General features: G+C 43.0%; 1 protein-coding gene across 1 annotated transcript in view; it reads left to right on the forward strand.

Moving 5' to 3' along the window:
* LOC144052468 (protocadherin-16-like) overlaps positions 1-23005 on the forward strand; it is a 106922-nt gene that overhangs the window by 59266 nt on the left and 24651 nt on the right. Inside the window, 1 exon segment of the mRNA XM_077566552.1 lies at positions 22206-22394. Coding sequence (XP_077422678.1) covers positions 22206-22394 — 189 coding nt within the window.

Genomic DNA, 23005 nt, shown 5'->3' on the forward strand with positions numbered 1-23005 from the left:
TCTTTGGCTTCACTTCGCCTTCCTCTCTCCGGTTAAGCAAATTCACTCATCGCCTCCTTTTCGCAACGCACCATTTTTATATTTGAAGACAAGTAGCGAAATTCTTGTTTTTACAACGGGAGATCGCACCCTCTAAATGAATACAAATGGCAGCAACAGAAAGATTTAAGAGGTAACAGAGGAATAGCGGAGCGCAAAAATAAACGTGGCGGTGGCCATATCGTAATCGCTTAATGGCTGCGGTCGTTCACAAGCATCCACGAGAGACGGGACATCAACACTTTTCAGACCGTGAAAAAAAGGGGCGGGACCGTCGTGATGCTGAGTGTGAGTGAGATTTATCAAGTGAGGTTTGCAGCCTTAACTATTAGAGTGGTTAATTGCCTAAATGTAAATAATAAATTTGTTTTAAAATGAGAACTGGTCTTGTTTTTGGAAGCTTGACAATTGTTCTCCCGTCCATCAAGAACAAAATTGGATCTACTCTTGTCCATCTTCATCTTCCAAAAACTCAGTCAGTGCTTTTTCAGTTTCAGTCCAAAAGGATTGCACGGGCCCTCAGAAAATAAACCTGCTTTTTTAAGCCTAGTGAAAAGGTTAATGACCCCCATCTCGCCATGTCAATCCTGGAAAAACATCACTTCCATCTTCTTTGTGTCCTCGGCACCATCTCCCGCCGCTGTTTATTGCCACTGCCTTGTTTATTTAGCTCCTCTTTCAGCACCTTTTTCCCTGGCTTTCGAGGCCAGGCTTAGCGCTGCCCCGCCGCAAACCTGTGACCCCCCCACCCCCCCACCCCCCGGGGGGCTGCGGGCTGGACTGTGTCTTTGGCGGTCCTCCCAGAAGTGACGCAAACAACTGCTAACAAAACCAACAAAAGCCCGAGCGGCGCGTACGTGTCTTTAAGGGCAGCTTAACCTCTCCCGGTGCTCCGCTTGAATCCCTCAGTGACCACCGTCATCAAACAAGCCAGAACCCTCTTTGATCGGGTCAAGGTCTGCGGTTCGGTATCTGCTCAGCAGCACAACGGTGACCTCTCTCGTAGGCTGCGAACGAGACGGCGTGGAGCGTGACATCCACCGACTGGTTTCTATCAGAAAGCGAGTACAAAGCGGCTTCTGAAAGGCCCGGGCCTCATTTTTCACCAAACAGGTGCCTGCGAGAGTGTTCAGCCGCTGGAATAAAGACCATATGAGGATTAAAATGCAGTCGGGCCAGAAGTGAGAAAACATGACTGAGACTGCGAGGTGGAACACAGTTGATTATCATCGGAATGTTTTCAAGCTGTACAAACACACAACTTATCAAAGAGGCCAAGACGGAAAAGAAAGATTCTCAGCGCTCGCAAAAGACAAGTCGGACTAAATGGAAGCTGGGACGCTTTAAGGAAAATTGAGTTAGTCAAAGTACGACAGTTGGAATTTAGTGTTGAACAAAAATAATTTCGTCAACACACATTCTTTCAATTTTTGTTTTTTTCTTCAAGTTTTCATTGACTTTGTTGACCTTGGTTTGAAGTAGACATTTCGAGTGAATTTCAGGGCTTTGATGTTCTCAAACAAGAAAGGTACGCGGCACCAAAAGTTTTTATGCCTACGCCATGAAACGTGGCCATGGTCAAAATGGCGTCAAAGTTTGATTGTCATTTCAAGGATTCGTCATGAAAAAGGGAATGCGTTAAACAGTTAAACATATTTCATAGAATAAATGAAGAAGTATGATGCAGTCCCAACAAAACACGCTCTCAGATTCAGTCGTGGAAGTGGAAAGAAATGCCTTTGTATGCTCCTTCAGATGAACTCACATCCTTACATCAGCACTCAGCCATCTTGGATTCCAGCTGAAGGTGCAGCTTTTGTGATGACGAGGGCGTCTCCGGAGAGGAGAGGGATGCTCTCAGCGCGGCGAGCGCTTTTCCAAAATACTGGAGATGAAACACAACACCTTGACACCGCGTTTGCTTTGAACAAAAGTCGCGTTTTTCTTCTGGCTTCGCTCTAACGCGCCTGAAGTGGAAATAAAAGGAGTGAAACGAGGGAGTCGGCTCGGGCCAATGAAGCCTATAAATGGAAGTACGGGCAGAATAACTGCAGTGTGACTTATAAAATCACTTGACAGTCTTCTTCTTGTTTGATTTACACCATTGACAAGTGGTTTCCTGCTTCTCCTTGTGGCTTATTTGAAGATAATTTCCTGCCTTGACACGTACTCTAATGCAATACTGCAAAACATCAGAGCGGCTGTTGATTACAAAGCCAAAACAGCACGGAGGATTACGCTCACTCAATCCTTAGTGCCACTTTACGTGGGATTTCATTTATTTCCATCTTTGGGCTCCCACGTTGATAATGAAGACTAGACGGGGACTGAGCCGAAGGTCCCGGGAGGTGTGGGGGGGGGCAGCTGGTAGTTTGACAGGCCTCTGACCCAGGACCTCACATGTTAGTTAGGTGGTACTTTCTGCCCGATTAGAGCCGATTAGGGACAAGCTTTGCTAGTAAAGCTCATACAAATATGCTTGAGACTTGTAAAAATGATCAATAGGGCTATTGTGGTTTGGGGACAAAGGCAAACCGGTTGGATGGATGATTCTAGTGAGACAAATCCGATATTTTAAAAATGAAAATAAAAAATATAATTCGAAAATTAAATAATAAAAAATCTGAATGGAAATAAAAACAACTATATATATATATATATATATATATATGCAGTTTGTTGTGTATTCATGTGGCTGTAGGTGCCTGCTTGCTGAGGTTTTTTCTTCTTCTCCACATCCATACTCTGGGGCTGGGTACACCCTGAACAGATTTCCATATGTCCGTCTCACTTTTAGCTGAAAGTGTCGCAGTACAGACGGCTAACCTTCATGCAGCCAGCGTGGGATGGATTCAGCTCCCTCAAGTCTCCGAACTGGATAAAAAAAAAAAATGCATTGGAAGTATCTTTAGGTTGAGGGTATGAAGTGTCCTATTTAAAATTCCAAGAGGAAATTCTTCAACGGGCAGGAATTTAACATAGCTATACGGGAGGGAGTTATCTCAAAGGTCAAATTTGGGCGGTGTGCTTTGTCTGGGTCATGTAGAGTGCATGTTGCAATGAGCTAATGTGCATCCTGCGAAGTGAAAGGCCAAGCAAAGAGAAAAGGAGGTTGCATGCAACTGCAGCACTCAGTGATGAACCCTTCTTGAAATAATATTTACTGCCGTCTTTGGGCCAAGAACAACCATGGATCACTGGGGGGCGTACCTGACCACCGGCATTAACTCCGGAACCCCCCCCCTCGCTCGGCCTTCGGGGATCCCGCCCCTCTGAGGTCATTCCCTTTTTAGTCCCGGCCCACTCCTGGGTCCAATTTGCCTTGGGAGACTCTTTGGAGGAGCTAATAAAACAAGCGCTGATAAGGCGGCAATAGTACACAACATGTTGAAGTGTGCTGCTGTTGCGCGAGGCCCTCTCGTACTTACCTACACCCAAATAAGAAGAAAGGAATGCATTATCTAATTGCATCTTCAGAGTTTTTGGACGATCGGATTCCAGTGTAATGAAAAACAGTCATCCTATCAAGTTGACGGATCTAAGAACAAAAGAGCATTGCAGGTTGTGGGAAATTATTGCGCCAACATCTACCATTTTAATCATACAATGACCTTTTGAAAATCTCCACTTATCAGATATGTTTAAAGCATTTTATTTCACAATTTAAAACAGTTATCAGCGGCCTTCACATATCCGTGACATGCTTTTGTCAAAAACAAAAGTAAACGAAAACGGCAAAGAAACGCTACGGTTTATCAAGAATTACAAAAGCAAACTCTTACGACGTCATCGCACGGCACAGTCACTTCCTGTTTTTCTTCTTCTTTTAAATTACTGGTGGATCACATCTCTATTGTGACCACCTCAATATTCGCAAAATGAAGAACAGATGGAAACTGGCGTAAGTCGCATGTCCGTTTTGCGTATTTTCAGTAAATTCGCTTAAAAAAATTTCAACAATTGGATGGAAAACCTACGGTGCCTTGTCACATGACCAGGGCAGAGTCGGGGCCTTGCGACGAGACAAGCGGCTACTGCTAGTTGAGTGACAAAAAAAAACGCAAGCCCCGTCTAGTTTCACTCTCGATGGAAGAGATCCAATTATTGTTTGACGAACAATTAAAAAGCCAATTTTCCAAAATTCTACACAATATTTGGTTGAAATCCAAATTGTACCACCTGAGTGTAAAGCCACTCTAAGGATGTGGAAATGAAAAGTTACCATTGAACATCATGTAGCACTCAGAAGGAACTCTGTTTCCCAGCTATGCAGTGCATAACGATAGCATCCCACGCTAGCTTCATTTAACGCAATCACCCTCAGATAAATGACTTTGTTTTTTGTGGCGTGTGGATTGAATGTGAGTTGTGCCAGAATCCGCAGAGGCGGCGGATCATCAAGTTTGGTCCCACCGTCGTCTTCCATCTCATGGCCGACATGCTGTTTACGGCCGCACGTCTTGAGAAACAAGCCGACTACCTTATGTATACGCAGAGAGGGGATTGTTTAAAATGAATCATGCCGAGTTGGAGTAAAACTCGACATGTAAACAAGATAAAATATAATTACCCTATCACCTAAATATTTGGCCGAAAGCTAAATAAATATCCGGCAAGGAAATACAACCATTTTTTGGGGGGCTTTTGAGGGTTCAGAGGAAAATCATCTTATGAATCACAGTGAGGATAGAGAACATGCAAATACTGTATTTCAAAGCATCTCAAAAAGCAGGAAGTGGATGAGTAAGTTTTATATACTACGCAACAGTTCAGTATTCTCTGTCCTTTCTGTAAAATAATCTGTAAAGGTGTTTTCTTTTCATGAATATGTTTTTGTTGGTTAACCGGATTATGCAATGATTACTTAACCAACTTTGTGGAAGGGGGAAGAGGTATTGGTCGAGGATCTGGAGAATGGGACTCAGTATGAATCATCAAATAGCCAACTTCCTCCCTGATAACATATAACATAACATTTTCAAACACACTTTAAAAGTAAGTCTTAATGCCTGTTATCACTCTCATGCTGACCAAGGGAGTTTGCCCACTTGCACGCCGGAGCGGACACTAACATTGTCAGGTTAGCTAAGCGCTAGCTAGCAGCTACTATACTCTGGTGTTGGATTAAAAATCGGTCCAAAAGGATAAGCGGTTCAGAAAATGGATGGATGGATGGTTGCTTTGGTTGATTGGGATCTTGAACTTTAAACTAAAGGTTGATGCTGCATTGCTGTTAGCACATCAGCTAGAATGTACAATTTAAAAAATATATATTTTTTTAAATATGAGGCTCATTAGTGAGCATAGGACAGTATTTGGTGTAGCTAAAGAACTGTAAAAGTGCATTTAATTTATCATTCACCATTACGATAAAATAGGATTTTTCATTTTTTGGGACTATGCCGTGTTTTGGGGCAAAAGTCCAATTAGTAACCCATTAGAATCGATTCAGGATTCAGTGGTTAGATGGTAAACAAACAGCGATCGCGGATTTGGAGTACGAGTCCAGGCACTGGTGAATAGTGAACTGTGAAATGAAACGGAGTGTCCAGTTTTGACAGAAGACTGCCTTTTTAGCATTTACACCAAGCATTTTGAGACCTGTTTTCAACTGTTTGCATTTCTAGGTTCCAAAACACTCCTGTCATGTCAACACACAGCCAAAACATCAACCTTTCCGTCCATTTTCAGTTCCAAATGTTGTCGTGTAAACTGCTCCTTAGCCTACAGTTAAACAGAGCCTTACAGGAAGGAAGTACATGCCAGAACCATCCTTTAGCGGTCTTCATTTATTTGCCAGTGTTTACTAGTCAGTGACAGGGTCTGTTTATGTGTATGCTTCCAGTAGGATTTAGTGACCCCGATGCCCGGACTCTACCCCACCTCCCGTTACACTCCCTTGCCTCGTTTCCCCACAGAAACACTAGCATGCTAAAGCTAAAGGTTAATCCTTGTTGGGTTCATTGGTAGACTTTTTTTCTGTGCAAAGGATGAAGATAAAAAAAAAAAAAACTCTACCCCGTGTGGTCTTCCCATGAAGCTCATCTGAATTCTTCTGTGGTGCGAACATTAACCGCTGCTGTGCCTTCAGCGGTTCGATTTTCTCCGAGTTACATCGCAGTGGCAGCAATGTCTGTCAACCCCAGCGTTAAATGGAACATCTGTAGCCGCGAGAAGGGTGTCTGAAAACCTAATGTGGTTTGAGGGTGTAGAAATGCTCTGCATGGATCTGATGATACGAGACAAACAGTACCTGGTTGTCTTGATTGCATGTCCGTGACTTTTTATTTTTGTCAAATTACCCAAAGGTGGCCTCGCTGAAACGGGGTTGCCTTCCTCTACTGCAAGGTGTACGAAAAACTAGAACGGCTGATTGCTAAAAAGACCCCATGAAAAGACAGAAGTAAAAGCACAGATTGTGTTTTCACTCATGGAGGCAGCACTTCATCGCCAAGCCTCTCAATTACACGTGGTCAAACACAAATAAATAAATGACACCAGAGCCGCATTTTTCAGACCACATAGGAAAGCCTGAGCCGAGCTTCGAACCCAGACTCTCTAGACCAGTGGCGGGCAAACTGAGTCCTCAAGGGCGTCCTGCAGGCGATGGAGGTTTCCCTGCTGCGACGCAGCTGATTAAATCAACAGGATCGTTACCAAGCTTATGCAGAGTTTGCTGATGAGCTGATCATATATCATCTGTGTTGGAGAAGGGAAACATCCAAAACCGTGAGGACCGAGTGTTCCCACCCCTGCTCTAGACCGTGAGGTGGGCGCAGTAACCACTCTCGCACTACGCTGCCATTTTTTGCTTGAATTCCATTCAACTTCCATTCCACTGTAACATTCTACACGCTGGCTGTGCTGTTTTTTTCTTTTTATGATGCAATTTCATGCGTAATTTATAGACGTTTGTTTGATTGTAAAACATTCTCATGCTTCGCTTGCTGCAAATATAGAACATCTTCCCGTTTGGAGTTTATTTGCGGGGAAACGTCCTATGAGACGGGCAAAGTTTAGTCTACAGTTATTCATAATGCAATAGCCTTCTTCTGCTTCCCAGGCTGTCTATTTTGATTTTTTTGTTTTCCAACATTCAAGAATGAAACGGCAATTTGAGCGTGGCAATAAACATCAAACTCCAACGGACTGCTCCGGACGCTGTGTAAATCTCTTCCCAATTGCTGCTGTCAGGACAATGAAGGCGAATGAGCGATGAAGTTTTGCCGTTTTATTAGAACCAGACTGTCGGTGTAAATTAAGCGTTGAGGAGCTTCAGAGGAGTCCTGCTCTTGCCACACCACACGTTTGGCACCGTCAAAATCCACTGAAAGCATCCTTCACTAGCGCTGACCTTAAATTTAGCAACAGAGCCCGTATGCCCTCATGTGTCAACTGGCAAGTGACTCCGCAGTATCCTTTCATGAATGCTGGCTTGGGGCAGGAAGATCTGCTTTGTGATAACTGCGGGAAGATCATTCAAATTACATTTGCGCAGCGTGTTTTTCATTGTTACTGAAAAGACCACCACATGATAGGATGTGGCTTGCTTTGAATGTCGTACTGTACAAAATACAAATGAACACCAGCGCAATGCTATTATCCCCGGGTTTCGGGGGACGCGGGACTGCAGGTATCGATGAAAGCGGTGCCGTTTGTCGCATGGCGCCCCACACGAAGATGTGAGGGCCTGCTCGGGGTGATGAATATTCTGCGTCGACTTCATCAAACAAGCTCACAAGGATGTTATCGGGACATGCAACCGCATCTGTGCGGTGTTTGTGCATGCCGTGCTGAGTGGGCAAACATTACCCCCCCTCCGACAAACGCTAGAGGAAGCTGAGTCATGACCACATGAATGGTGCAGCACACCTGCAAGCTGGCAAGGGTTCATATTAGGTCCCCCGCCACTCCTCACCTAGCAAGACCCTGGAAATAGCTGCCTCTGCCTTCCTCGGCATCATTTCTTTTACAGAGGAAAAGGAACACTTTCCTAAAAAAAACGGTCATTTAGCCATTAAAACTAGTTGGGTTTCCAACATTCGCAAAAACGTTTTTACGTTTAGAGGTGGTGGATTTCCAAATCCTATAAAAAAAAAAAGAAAATTTCGAATTTTGGCAAGGGTTAAACTCGTCGCTCGTTTGTAGTCCCAAAGCAACGTTGGGGGTGGTGACAAAACAGAAACATTTTTGGAATTAATTAAAGAAGCGAATATTAATGCAATTTTAGATGGAAAACGGCAAAGAAACGCTACGGTTTATCAAGAATTGCAAAAGAAAACTCATACGACGTCATCGCACGGCTCAGTCGCTTCCTGTTATTCTTCTTTTAAATTACTGGTGGATCACATCTCTATGGTGTATAGCGCCACCTACAGCGGCGGAGTCCCCTCTCAATATTCGCAAAAGAAGAACAGATGGAAACGGGCAGAAGGCGCATGTCCGTTTTGGGCATTTTCATTAAATTCACTTAAAAAATTCGAAACAGTTGGATGGAAACTTGACTACTGTCCATGTCCATATAAGAGGACAGCACTAGGATCCATTATACATTAGTGGTCTTTGTTTATCATGAGAGTTACATTCCAGACCCACCCGTAGTAGGTGAAAAACTGTTTAAGCCTTAAAATATCCCTCCCTTACACTTTTAAGATAAACATTTCAACACAAAACTGAGCGACAGGTGAAGCGTCATGTACAAGAATATTGACATACAAACAAGCAAGGTTAAAGAGAAATGTGAATTGGGATGATGCCAACACGCTCGGGTTCATGGTTGGCATTGGGTTAAGGTCAGGACTTTTAGTCCAGACTAGGGTTGAGGTTAGGGTTTCGAGTTCAGGAGCGGTTAGTGGTTTTAGGGCTCTGGTAAGGATTGCGATTAGGGGTTATGGTTTCAGGATTACGCTCACAAATGTCATCGCTTTATGAAAGAATCTCATTAATCACCTGAAGGGCCTCATGGCAATGGCAGTTGTTTACAGTTTTGACGGAAAAGTAGATCCAGTGTGTCTCCAGTCCAGTGTAGCTTTGCCTGGATTTTTTGCTGCTCTTCAAACTGCATCAAAATCTCCAAATGACACTTGTGGGGTTGAGTTGAAAGGCCGTTGCATTCAGTGCAGGCGTGTGACCTAAGGCCAGTTGATGTCCCGCAGCGCTGAGTTAGCCAAAATGATGTTTTTTACATTACTTGCAATGTGTCCCCTGAAATGAAGCCATGTGTTTTTTAGCTTGACGACGGTAGCCACCGGACATGCATGATTAAACTCAAACTCCACCAGGCGACTTTGTTGCTTTAAATACTCATTAGTATTCAAAGTGATTTGTTTCATACAATTAATTTTAACAGGCAATTTTCTTCCTTTTGTTTTCTTTTCATTGGCCCAAACGGCAATCAGCAGGCGTAAGAAAATCACCACAGGTCGGCGTCTCCTGTTTGACCCTCGGAAAATAAACAGGCAAATGTCTCGAGCAGGAGCCTCTTTGGCAGTTTACGACGAGCTGTGCTGCATCCTTCCAGGTGGCCGATGGGTTAATACGCCTCGCAAACATGACGGAGCGCCCGGTGGGGCTTTGGCGTTGCTTATTTTTTCTCCCTTGTGTAAGGCTTTTGTGGAACTGAAGTGCTAAACTTAGCACAGAAGTGTAGTTGTGGCGTCTGTTTTATCGGTTACTCTTAAACCTTTGTTTCTTAATTAGAATGCAACATTTGGCATATAACATATTGCCCGAGAATTACTTAATATGAGCGTGCTATCTTTTGCCCTGAGTAGACACTTTGTCATCATTATTGGAACATTTGTAGGCTTAATTTTCCTGTACAGATCATTTAAAAGCCAACATATCAAATTACATGCCTGAGCAGTCTTGGATGAAGTTTCCCTGACCATCCTTGCTGTTTTGTTTTTGAGTTGCACAATATCTCTCTTCTCTGCTCTTTCTTTCTGCTTTTTTTTTCTGAAACTCTACTCTCCTTAAATGCCTAATCACCTCCAGATGGACGGGCAGGATGAAAGACAGACAGTTCGTTTTGACCAGAAAGTCTGATAAATGTTTAAAAAAAAACACTGGCCATCTTACGTCCCGCAAAATTTGTCAAAAACTTAACACTGAAATGAAAGAATGATCAAATAATGGCGGTTTTGGAACCCCGAAATTCGAAGGGATATCTTTGTATCCTGACGACTCACCAATTTTAATACATACCGCAGAAAGAGCCAATGATGTAAGACATGATAATTCATCTGGCCAGATTTATGAGAAAGAACTTGAATGTTGAAGACCTCCACTGTGTTGTTATTTCCCAAACACTTTTATGGACTTTTCTTGTCAACAGTAATGTATTTATAACCTTGCCAGCTCTACAAACTATCACTTGATTGCAGCTCAATCTGAATATGTCGTAATCGCAACAGAAATCTTATATTACGGTTTATCTTTTGCTAACATGAGCCATTATTGACATTCTAGTTCTAACTCTTTCTAAATGAGGACCGCTTAACCATTAAAACTAATGTTGACCACCTACTCGCCAACAACAAAAAATAGGTCTGCGTTCTACTCCAATAAGATACAGTGGGCCATGGGAACTTGATTTGTTCGGCAGTCCAACCGCTTGGAAAACTAACCAAAAATTTTGTGGAAAATAGGGTTGAAAGTGGAGACCTGGTGGGTTCTCGGCGGCCTAGGGACCAAACTTAGAGGAACTTGGTTCTAGTTGAATGCGTGAATGAATCTTTATGGTCTTCGTTTTAAAAAGCTGCCAATGGATCAAAATTGCTTGATTGACTTTTTGTGTTTTACACATTATTGTAAGTTGGATTTTTTTTTTGTTTAAACGCTAAAATTGGTGATCTGTGAAAATGTTCATCTGTGCAATCACATCCCAACAGGGATGGGATTTTTCCGCTAATTAATTTTTTTTATCTCCCCCCCCAAAAAAAATTCCGTTTTTTTTTTTTTTTTAGTAGTTCATTGTGTATGCACATGACTCCGACAGATAACATCTTCTGCTATAACAAAGACATTCGTGGTATGCTCTAATATGAGTTACTTTTCATTTGGTCATGATACAATTATTTGTTCATGAAATTTGAACTCTTCAACATTATTTATGTGTTAACTTAGTAATCACATTAGTTAGATATGATGATATTCTCAGTGATAGTTTTTAAAAGCAAAGGCAGTCCAATGTTTTTGAATGTGACTGATTTTGAGTTGACTAAAACTGCCATTTTATATGGGATAGTTCAATATACATTGAAAATTTATGCTGTTGTTTTGTCTATTTCTTTGTCATGTGAGTGCATTGAAAGTACTTAAAAACACGGAAAACCCATGAGCTGTCCCCCCACCAGGGCACTGCCCTGGACCTAGCTGGGTGCCAGACCCCCGGCTAAATTTTCAGATAATTTCACTTTGGTCAAATCACATCCCTGTTCCAAATAAAAGTACAGCAGTGGTTCATGAAGCTTCTCTAGCAAAGTGTATAATTACAAATACTAATATTAACATTCATTTGAAACTACTGACTTCACCCCAGCTTACAACCGACCCCCCCACCCAAGTTCTGATTAAGATGTGTAAAAACAAGTACTTGGTCTGCAAGGTCGTAGCTCCATCCCCTCATCTGGCATTACAATTTAAAAAAATATGTTTTGCAAGGTTGAGTGAACAGCGATAGTTTTGAAAAGTTACTCAAGTCAACGTAGCCGATATCAATCCAAAAACGGACCTTCTATCAGCTCTGTTCCGCCGCACTCACACTGCAGATGAAACATTGAAGCAAATGTTGACTTAGAAACCAGAACCCGGTTGTCTCCCCGTGTCAGGAAGTTTCTTTTATCCCTTGAAGAAGAAAGTCAAGCCAATCACGGTTCATTCCGCATTCCTCAGGCCTACCAACCAGCAGATTTACAGTAAAAGTCTTTTTTTATTGACGACGTGCAAACATCCGCCCTGTTCAGGATGGTTGGAACGCACTCTCGATGAGATGATTTGGCATACATCATCCGATCGTATACTTGCGAGGAGATTTGATTAAGATTCTGAGTGACCTTGACGTTTTTACGCCGCTTCTCGGCGACGTCCCATCAGTCTCGCAGTGGTCGTTTGATGGACATCTGGACAAAGACCGTGCACCACAAATCTGGAGTTAATTGTTTCACTCGTGTCGTGCAAGGACATCCAAGAGGAGCGGGGATTTTGACATGGACTGTTTTTGTTCTGTGATTATAAAGAGCGTAAATAAGCGTGACTTTCTCCAGTGTCTGCGAAATGTTACCGAAGCGCGTACAAAAGAAGCTATGCAAATGGCTAATTGGGAGCTGATGTAAAACTGTTCATTCGGGGGGTTCAAAGGCGGCGTTGGAGGAGCATTCATTTGTGACCCGCACGCTAAAGACTCGGGGCCAAACCTTCCATTTCGCCCCACGGGCGGTTGGGTTTGAATATGGTGCTTTTATTTTTCTTTGGGTCCAATCATTCATCCAAGCACTTTGGTCAGGACCATCAAAACCATAAACAAGAGCTACGGTACCGTCCTCTTTGACGTGATGTTTGCTACAGTTATTAACGATTGCCAGATGATAGTTAATAGACTGAAAGCTGTTCCATGATAACATGTCTCAAAAATCCACCGTTTAGTTTTTCCTCACAGTAGTGATGATATGTGCAGTTCAAAGACTATAAAAATATAAAAATCCTGTGTTTTCTTTGGAGCTTCTTTGCCCCTATTTGCTTCTGGACTTCCTGTCTTTACAAATATGATATGAACGGACCCATGCAGTTCGTGCCGAGTCCTCCGTACGATCATCAAGCTTTGTTGCCATGCTCGGCCTGAATTAGATGGCACAGGTAAAGGAAATCACAATAGAGGTAGTGTCAGCCATGTCGAAGATAGCTGCTTCCAATTTCAGATGTTTTGGGTGATTTCCTTTGTGGGAAAAGAACCAGCCCTGGAATTCACCCAAAATAGTTCCTTCGAACCAAAGTTGCTGACTTTGAGTTCAATTTAGTGTGTTCTTTCTTGAGTCTTTTTGTACATGCTGTTATGATAGACATGTCCGTCCGTCTCATTTCATGGCAATCAGAGAAACTAGTGTTGCAGGTTTTGTCTTTTCAAACTTTACATGGGGTTCTACCAAGGCAAACTTAGCTCCTCCCCGAACTACAAAGCCTGTCTCTCTGTATCTCTTCAATAACGGTACCAAAGCACCAAATCTTTCATCAATATCCACCATCATCTCACTGAAAAAATCCCTTCATCTGAGACTAGATCAACATTTCAAGCGTTTTTTCCTGCTTCTCTTCCTTTGCAAAAAAAAAAAAAAAAAACGTACACTTTTGGCTTGGCTCAAAACTGCAGCAAGTGTTCATTAAAATAGTATCGATGTTGAGGCGTGGTGCTGGACACGTGTCCAAGCTTCTTCAGCGATTTCGCACGACCAGCAGGAGGTCTCTGCCCTCGCCTCAGAAGTGCTGCCAGGACATCATCACCACCTCCGGCAGCAGCAGCCGCGGGCTTTACACCAGCTGTGCGAATCCCAAAGCTGTTTTCTGGCCGCATTCCTGCAGCCCGCCCACTCGACCCAGTTCTTTGTAGCCCACACTTCCCTCTTTTACCTTTACTGGCTTTTAATGATCACCATGTTCTCCATCAAGTCCATCGTTCGCCGCCTGTAATTGCTCACATCGGAGTTGAGTCAGTCAAAGCTCGACTGGCCTTTGAAGCTGTCGCTGAAATTATATTTGATGATGATGACTTTGAGTTTTGATTCGGAACAGGAAATTATCAACTGGTGGTTATTTGGCATGTGGCTTAAACATGGCTGTAAACCTCCAAATAGACGAGCGTTAATGGTGGCCAACCTGTGTACCTTGTTTCCACTATGTGTATCAGCTTGGTGTTTTCATTGGAAAAAGTCTCCAGATACAGACAGAGGTGCCAAATCCAGGTCCAGAAAGTAAAAATCCTGCCACAGTTTGGCATTAGCCTCAGGCGCTAGTTAGCTAGCTCCCTAGCTAGCTCCCATGGTGATCGTTTACCTGCTAGGGAGTTGGCTAGCTAGCTAGCTAGCACCAGGGGTTAAAGCCAAACGGTGGCAGGATTTTTACTTTCTGGACCTGGATTTGCCACCTCTGTCCAGATATTCGGTGTATAACGGTTCTTTTGTAAACAGAGTGCCTGTTTAGTGTGGAGTCAGAGAAAGATGAATGAGTCATTGATTAGCGTGGCCGCTGACGGGAAAAAGATCAGTCTGTGCCGGGCTTTCACCGCCTTGAGCAGACGGAGCATTATCCCAGAGGGGAGCAGGGTAAAGAGGCCATGGCCAGGATGGGAAGGGTCAGCTATAAGCTCCCTTGCCCTCCTCAGTGCCCTGGAGTCATGCAGGGACATGAGGGAAGGCAGCCGATCACCTTCTCGGCGTAACCGATCACCCGCCGCAGCTTGGCAAGATCTCTTGCCGCTGTGAATTTGACGAGGATAGATTCAATGATGGCCGTGCCGCTCCCATTTGTCTTAATAACATTTGTGACATGGTTTCAGCACTCCGGCTATCAGGAATCAAAGCACACAGCACATGCGCACCCCCCCCCCCCTTGTACCCTACTGTGCCAACAAGATTCCGCTTTCTGTTACCATGACGACCAGAGGCCGTCTTCAGGGGTGGATTCTTGTTGATGCAAGATTCTGTGAAACTCATGTGAGCACTCATAAACACAGTAAAAGCATAAGCATTCACTCATGACGTTTTTTTTGTGTGGAAGCAGTACTTCATTACCAGCTGCTTAGTGTGTACTAACACGTGCCAATTAGCTTACAGTTCTGTGTATGGGGCAGTGGACATATCGGCAAAGTCACTTTTTTGGATCCATATACTGTATATCAGTAAAGCCGCATTTATTTCATCCCCGGGCACGTCAACAGTTACGGCTTTTTAGATTCAAACCACATTCTGGCTCTGCGTGTCAGGTATATGCTGCGTTCAGGTAGCCAAGCAAGATAAAAGCAAACCGTCGTAAATTTCAACCTCAAGAGATTTCGAGATGGGTTATTTTTGGACCGGCTCTTGGTTCTCATCTGCACCAGGTTGAGCCGTGACCGTGCAGAAGATTCCGTTTATTGCACATTTTAGTTTTTTTTTGCACCGAGCTGATGAGCCATGACATCTCTCCCTCAATGTTTGCAGGTCTCGGACTTTGATTGCGTGTTTAAGGTGCACCAAAGGGACATTTTGCATGCAGAGGTGATTGATGCGTGCGCTAATTTCCCGGCGGGCAAACATTTACATATGCGCTCCATCATTTTGCGGCCTATTTGGATTGGCAGGCAGCCGTGCGCTCCTGATTGGCCGGCCTTCACGGTGGAACCGCGCGAGACCGATTGTTTGACGGGGCCGCTTGTGAAACGCAAGGAGTGTGATTAAAAACCATCTTTCCGCCACGTCCCGCTTTGTTGGCTTCTACGTTGCTCGGTCCTCCGTCGCTCTTTTACTCACAGTTGTAATTTCCACAGCGGGGTTGGGCGAGAGGAACGGTAGCCTGGGAAAACGAGGCCAAAGTGACCTACACGGGGTTGCTTTGTCCTCAAGGACTTGACGAAAGCCTCAGCGCTCAATCACACACTCAAGTGCAATCTAATTGCATCCAGTACAAGAGCTACATCAAATCTTCTGCCTCTACTAAGAGGCTCACTTTTGGTCAAACAAGTATTATCCAATAATTGTGGGAATGCTGGAGGCTCACTAATGTTGTTTTTAACCTTTTTATTTGACTTTTTTTGCCGAGCAATAACTCCCAGATATTACTTCTTAAATACACCGTTTTCAACTTGCTTAAAAAAATGAATGCCTCTTCTGGTATATGTCATGTGATTCCACTCAGTGGCGCACTTGTCCAGTAAGCAGGAGGACTCGGGTTTGAATCCCACCTCTGAAATGCATTCTAATTTCACTGGTGTCCCAAAATCAGCAATTTCCTACCACCGCAGAGAACCTGGGTTCAAACCCCGCTTGGACCACATTTTAGTACACTCGATGGTTTGAATCCCGCCTTAGACTGGTTGCTTTTTTTTTTTTTTCATTTATCTTTCAACTATTTACATCATTAGCCATGAATTAGAACCCCGCTTGGACCAAATTTTAGTACATCCGATGGTTCGATACCAACTGAGTATCATATCAGGAAATTGATTATAATTTCTCTGAAATGATTCAACCCTACCTTAAAGTTGTCTTTTCATTCATTTGTCATTCGACTACAAGTAATACTTGTAATTATCTTTCAATTTCCTTCATAAGCATTTAGCTTAGCATTTAGCTATTAGCATTCAGCTTTCGGCATTCACACGCAATTTCTGCAGAAATTGCACTTTGTCTAGTTGCTTAAGGTGACTCAAACGAGACATTAATAAAAGATCTTGGACATTCATCAAAATTACACGAACGGATAAACTATAACAGTACACTTGTCACGCTCTAGTTGAAATCCCCGTAAGTGTGGATGTTCAAACTGCAAAAGGCAGTCAAATCTTTTTGACTTTTGAGAGCAATTATGATAATCGTGACCTTCCTAGGCCTGACGTTCTCTCCGACCGCAAAGCAAGGTCGGCCAAGTGGGCCAGTAGCTTTTTTTTCTTCTTCTTCTTCAGAGCGTCAGGCGCTCCGATCAATTTCAGCATATTGAAGATAAATAAACATGTGAGGCGTGCAAATGTGCGGACCGTCAGACGGTCTCCTGGAATCAGACGGGAGAGAACCGCAGTCTGGCCCAGTTATCGTTGGATCCCCCCCAGCTTGTTTTACCGAGTGGCTGGAGGAGCAAACGGCGCCTGATAAGACGGCTCCCATCGTGCCTCACTCGCGTACGCCGAGTGTGGGGAGAAAACCTCGAGCTGCCGCTGATCCAAGATTGCGTACCAATCTTTTTGAACTTATAATCCAATCCAAATAAAGACTTGTGTAATGCCTATACACAGCACGTTGAAGTGGAAAGAGTTTAATAGGAGTGGGAAAATACAGAAAGAGGCCCCCTAATGCCAACATGACCAAGTCATGAGGGATGTATGGTGTTTTTTTTTTTTTTTCCTCGGTTGATCACTTCATTGTATGCCCACTTTAGTGACTGATTTTCATGCCTTTCTGCAGTTTTACACCTTAATATGTGCCCACTAACTACGTAGGACATCCTTGTGAAACAAAAACGAATAAATTAACACTGGAAAGGTTTTACGTACCATTTGAACATTGTTGTAGTTGTCAAGGAAGTTAAGCACCGCTTTCAAAACACAGTAAATCCTCACGCGTCCTCACCCTTAACTATGAAAACACGTGAAACTACTGCTTGGAAAGTGAGCCACTTCACATAAAGATGAAGAAGCCGATTGCTTGCATACCACTTCGACATCATTTTGTTATTATTTAATATTCATGTCGCTACAGCCATTATTGCATTGAGAGACCATGACGGAGACACTCGGGTCGCAGGCAGGTCAATACAGTTTGTAGTCCCTTTAATAATTGACCAGCTAACTTACTTTTCATAGTTGACTCTCCTTTTTATCACAATCACAGCCAGACTTTTGTTGAAAATTTGCTGTAGGCTTCCACTTCCTTATTTTGGTGTTTTGCTAATCCACATTTCATGTTAGCTTAGCAGTTAGCATGACTTCATTGTCTTCTCCTGTTCGCTCTTCGATATTGGTGTATCGCAAGCTTATTAGATACGCCTCATCCTCCTTTAGTAATAATATGTCAGAAGTGTATCTTATAGTGGCGAGGATAGTGACTTAGATTGAGCAGCTCTGGGAAGTGTATAGCTGCGCTAGTTAGCGAGCTGTAGCTCGACGCTAGGGCAGAGCAAGTTAGCTTGGCGCCGAGCATTCCCACCACAGGTTGCGAGCAGCTAGTCAAGCAAGGGAGGAGAGGCGACACCAAATGTGCTGGCGGCCATTTTCTTTTTCATTTTTTGGCCATTTTCATACTGATGCAGCGTTGCCACAATGGGGTCATTAGTCGACATTAATACTGGGTGCCAAATTTATACCATCTATTGGTTATGCCTCTATTAGTTAGTCAAATATTAGATGAAGTCTAAATGAGCTCAGTCCTCATGTCAACACGAACAGCAACTGTTCTTATCTTGTTCTTTAAGTCTCGTGGTTTATTTTAATTTACCAAAGATTTGGGGGATATTGTGAAAAGATTGTGACGTCTTTGACGGAACAGCTATCCAAGCTAACAATTGTTTGTCATCATGGCGGCTCCATGTTAAGCTTAAGCAGGACAGCAGCTGTCACTTTACTCGGAACTATATTAAACGTGTGTGTTTGCGCTGTAAAATGTCTCCTCTCTTGCAAGATATTTGTAATTTCTCGAATATTTTCGCCAAAACACGCTACAAGTCGTCAAAAGGGAAGCGACAGGGAGCAGAGCAAGACTTGCAAACATTGAGGGAAAGGATCTTGTCGTGACATTGTAGTTCAACTGGGAGCGTTATTTCTTTTTTCCTTCTCCGACTTCTACGAGGCTTGTTTTTAAGCCAACGGCTGTCTTTTATTGGGCTCTCCGTGTCCCTTCGGGTTTATGGTTTGCGGCTTGGCTAATTTTCCGATGCCGGTTTTCATTTGCATACGACCTCACGTCGTCTCGTGTGGGAAGTGCAAGGGGAGACGACGCCGGCGAAGCTACCAATGAAAATGATAGCTTTGGGGCACTTGGCGAGAAGCGCCTGCGACTTATGCAAATGAGCGGTGGGTTATCTGTGAGTTCATTCCCATCGACGTGCCTCGCGCTGAACACATGGAACGTATTGTGCTCGTGTATCCTCACCGCGTTTCCAAATATAATAGGGGAGAGCATCTGCAGCACACTTTGCGAAGGTTTGAAGGAACCACACTCATGTGAAATGAGTTTTGAGGGGAAGCAGCAGAACCTTCCTTCCAACTTCTCCTCTACGATTTGCTTCGACATTTTCCGTTTCATGCCATCATGAAAATTGTGTGGGTTTTTATGTGCAGCATCTGGGGGAGCCATGGAGAGGGGAAAGAAAATTGCTACGGCTAGTGTTCATTTTGTCAACGAAAACTAAAAAATAATTTCGGCAAAACACACACATTTTTTACAGTACTTAGACTAGACTAAAAGCCTCATTAATAAACAATAACTGGGACTAAATCAGTATGCATTTTTGTCGACTAACAAAGACGAGACAAAAATGTACTTCACTTCATAAAAACTGAACTAAAATTGATGGCCATTTTAGTTCATGAACAAAAACGAGACGAAATTTGTATGATTTTGCAAAAATCTTGTCTGCTAATCTGTCACTGCGACGCCGTCATGTGACACACAGTGACACACCCCCTTTTCAAATCTGCAGCTAGCAAGTGCAACATGCACAAACTCATGGGACAGACAGGAGGTGGATTCACAGTGAAAGGTTAAAAAAAAAAAAAAAAAAAAAGAAGCACATTTTAGTTAAAAAGATGAGAGAACATTTTATGTGAAAAGGCTAATCTGCTGACAAAAAATATATACAGGGATTAAATGATTGGCTTGACTAAAACTAGACTAAAACATTCACAGTTTTTGTTGACTAAAAAACTAGATGAATAAATGATGTTTTCTTCCACTAAAATAAAGACTAAAATGCTAGATTTATAGTCGACTACAAATGGACTAAATAAAACCGGGATGAGATTGACTATGATAAAAACTAACATGCATGATTGAAACTGGACTCAAACAAAAAAATGCTTTATTGTCCTGAATTTCCATAAAAGCGGGTCGCGACTTTGCAACAACACCAAGATGTGCTTCCTCTAAGACGGGTTGCCAACGCTAAGTGGCAAAGCTTTTTTTAGTTTAGGCCTTCTAATCTTGGATCGTTTGCAAAAGATGTTCGCAGTTTCTTTCAGTTAAATGACATGAACCTCTCTCTGCTTTTAATAATTTTTTTACATATTATTCATGCAGAAACTCTTCCTTTACTTCCCACGTTGCCAATACTTGTCAAACCACTGCAGAGAAAACAAGCACATAACCCCGCAGGCTCACTTATTTAACTGAAACTGATAAAATATTACAGCGCAGGGCAGCGTGTGTGCGTGCGTTCAAGATGGAGTAGCTGCCTCCTATGGCTCTTGGTTTCCCCTTCCTCGTGTGGTTTATTATTCTTCTCTTTGGCTCGCGCGCTCACTCCTACACACCGCTCGTCCTCTGCTAGGAGTTACAATGCAGGCCTCCCATCTGCTGCTCCGCCATTCCGAGTGCAGCCTGGATGACTGCACCCCCCTCAAGCCTTCATCGCCACCAATGAATGATTTGACTCACACTCACTTCTTTTTTCTTTTCTTTTTTGCTGTTGGACAAATCGGAACCTTATTTTCCTTGGCCATGCTCCTGATGAAAATTCAAGTGTTTGGACATTATAGCAACAGGTTCTGTTTTCTGCCTGTTACTTTTATTGGATGAATGCCGACAGACAAGCGTTTCCAATCATGCTCTTGTAAATCAACATTTGTATTTGTCTTTCAAACTCATCACATTCTGGATGAGAGTTTGGAAAGTTGAGCTATTATTTTTTTTTTAGCCCAAACACTAGCAAATGGCTGACACTACAACCTTAGCGCTCGAGATAATAATATGTACGGTAGACTGCCCAATGTCTGCATGACCTGAAAACAAGGAACGTAAAGCACAGAGACATCAGCTAGAACAGAACAGAAGAGCGCATGTTGATTTGTAGTTCCGAAATAGGAGCGATGCGTTCCAATTCTGCTAATTGATTGTCCAGTCAGTTTGTTTTTGACTTCATCCTATACGTCACACTGTTATATTAGTTGGGTTTCCATCCACCCATTTTTATTCGAATTTTTAAGAAATGCGAAAACTGAATGGAAATGCCAGAAATTCGAAAAAATTCTCAACATTTTTACGATTAGAGGGGGTGGATTTTGAAGCGTATCGAAAAAAGAAAAATAACCCGCTGGCGAGGCCGGATACACGTTTTGATTGGATATTACGTCACACATTTGTAGTCCCAAAGCAATGTCGGACGACAAAGTAAGGTATGTTTGAGGGGATGACGAAACAGAAATCTTTTTGGAATTAATTAAAGAAGTGAATATTAACGCAATTTTAGAGGGAAAACGGCAAACAAACAAACTACGGTTGATCAAGTTTTCCAAACGCAAACTCATACGACGTCATTGCACAGCACAGTTGCTTCCTGTTTTTCTTCTTCTTTTAAATTACTGGTGGATCACTGGTGGATTATGATGTATAGCGCCACCTACAGCGGCGGAGTCCCCTCACAATAGTCGCAAATAATAACAGATGGAAACGGGCATAAGTCGCACATTTTTAGTAAATTTGCCTAAAGAATTTGAAAAAATTGGATGGAAACCTGACTACTGTTACCTTGGCCAGTGCTTCCTGTAGGTCTAATTTCTCATAGAATTTCAATTTACAGTACCTAAAAATGAAGTGATTGCCATACAGGGCAGAAATCTGCCAAAGTTGCCTTCAGATGGTGATGAAAACATAACCACCTCCATGGAACTAATAATAAACATGTTTTAGGTTTAATCTCGGTGTAATAATTTAGTTGCAGTAGGCCTCCATCCGCAGCCAACACTTGCAAATGATTATATACTGCCGGTCCCCAGAGGCCCCATCTTGCATCTCTGGAGATCCTGCAGTAAATGACTCGGTGGCTGACGGCTCGTGAGCTACTTTTACGACTTTGGCGGCGGCTTCCAGCCCTCTGTAGATAGCGCGCTCTTATTAAAACCACACCACAAGCGGGACATTACAGGGTATAATGCGCCACACTGAAGCGAACTGTGTGGTACGCCGCCGTTCCGCAGCCGCCACCGCTGTCACTGTCCTTTGTAGACAGACGCCATTCCTGAAGCAGGCCGTTTCCCCCAAACTGGCAACTTTCCCGGCTCCTGGGGAAGTCATCCTCCTTCGTTTCCCTGAGAGCCCACATCCTGCCAGAGGGCCCGCTTGGCTCCGATAAACAAAATAGAAAGAATCCAAAGATTCTTTCAACGCAAACAGCACCTGTTATGATATTCTTGTTTGACGATCATATATCCTTCGATGTGGTCTGCTTTGCTTCCGACATTGGATTGATCATTATTTTTGTCTTCTTCTTAGGTGATGGCAACAGATGCAGACGGCGGCTCCTTTGGCTCCATCAGCTACTCGCTGAGTCCGGGCCTGAACCCCGCCATCAACTCCCAGTTCACCATTGACAAAGAGACCGGAGTCATCTGCACTCGAACTGCGCTGGACCGGGACCAAGGCCAGAACAGCTACGACTTCACGGTTACTGCGGTGGACGGGGTGAGCCGAGGCCTTTATGAAAACAATGTTTATAATAAGGGTGTCAGGAAATTTTATTTTTTTTAAACCGTAATTAATCTCCTAACTTCAATAGTTGACTCACTATTAATCGCACATTTTATATCTGTTTTAAATGTACAATAAAATATACTATTATATTATATAATAAGTAAGTAAAACTGAGTTAAAATTAAAATGATGTACTGTTAAAAACGAGTGTGATATTGTTTTGTGTTCAGGTCGTGTTTCTGCCACTAGATGGCATAATTGCATTTGTAAGACGGTGACAGCCATCTAATCTTGAAGTAACTTGTGAAATTCTGCACATTTTAATATTTGTAAAATACAACTTGACCCCAGTCTCCACAAATATATACATTATTATTCAATTTATTACTGCAAAAATGTTGACGTGGACATTGTGGAATTCCCCCAGTACAGGCTTTCCAAGTAAGGGGTGGTCATTAATCGCGCGTTAAAAAAATGACCGATGTTAAAGAAACTTTAAATGAACTCAAAAGTACGCGCTAATTTTGACACCCCTAGTTTTATACTAATGCGTCTCATAAACCTAGCAACAGCAAATGTGTTAGCGCTGCAGGTCACAGGGT

Source organism: Vanacampus margaritifer, chromosome 5 (genome assembly GCF_051991255.1).
Source record: "Vanacampus margaritifer isolate UIUO_Vmar chromosome 5, RoL_Vmar_1.0, whole genome shotgun sequence".
In the NCBI taxonomy this organism is placed as follows: Eukaryota; Metazoa; Chordata; class Actinopteri; order Syngnathiformes; family Syngnathidae; genus Vanacampus; species Vanacampus margaritifer.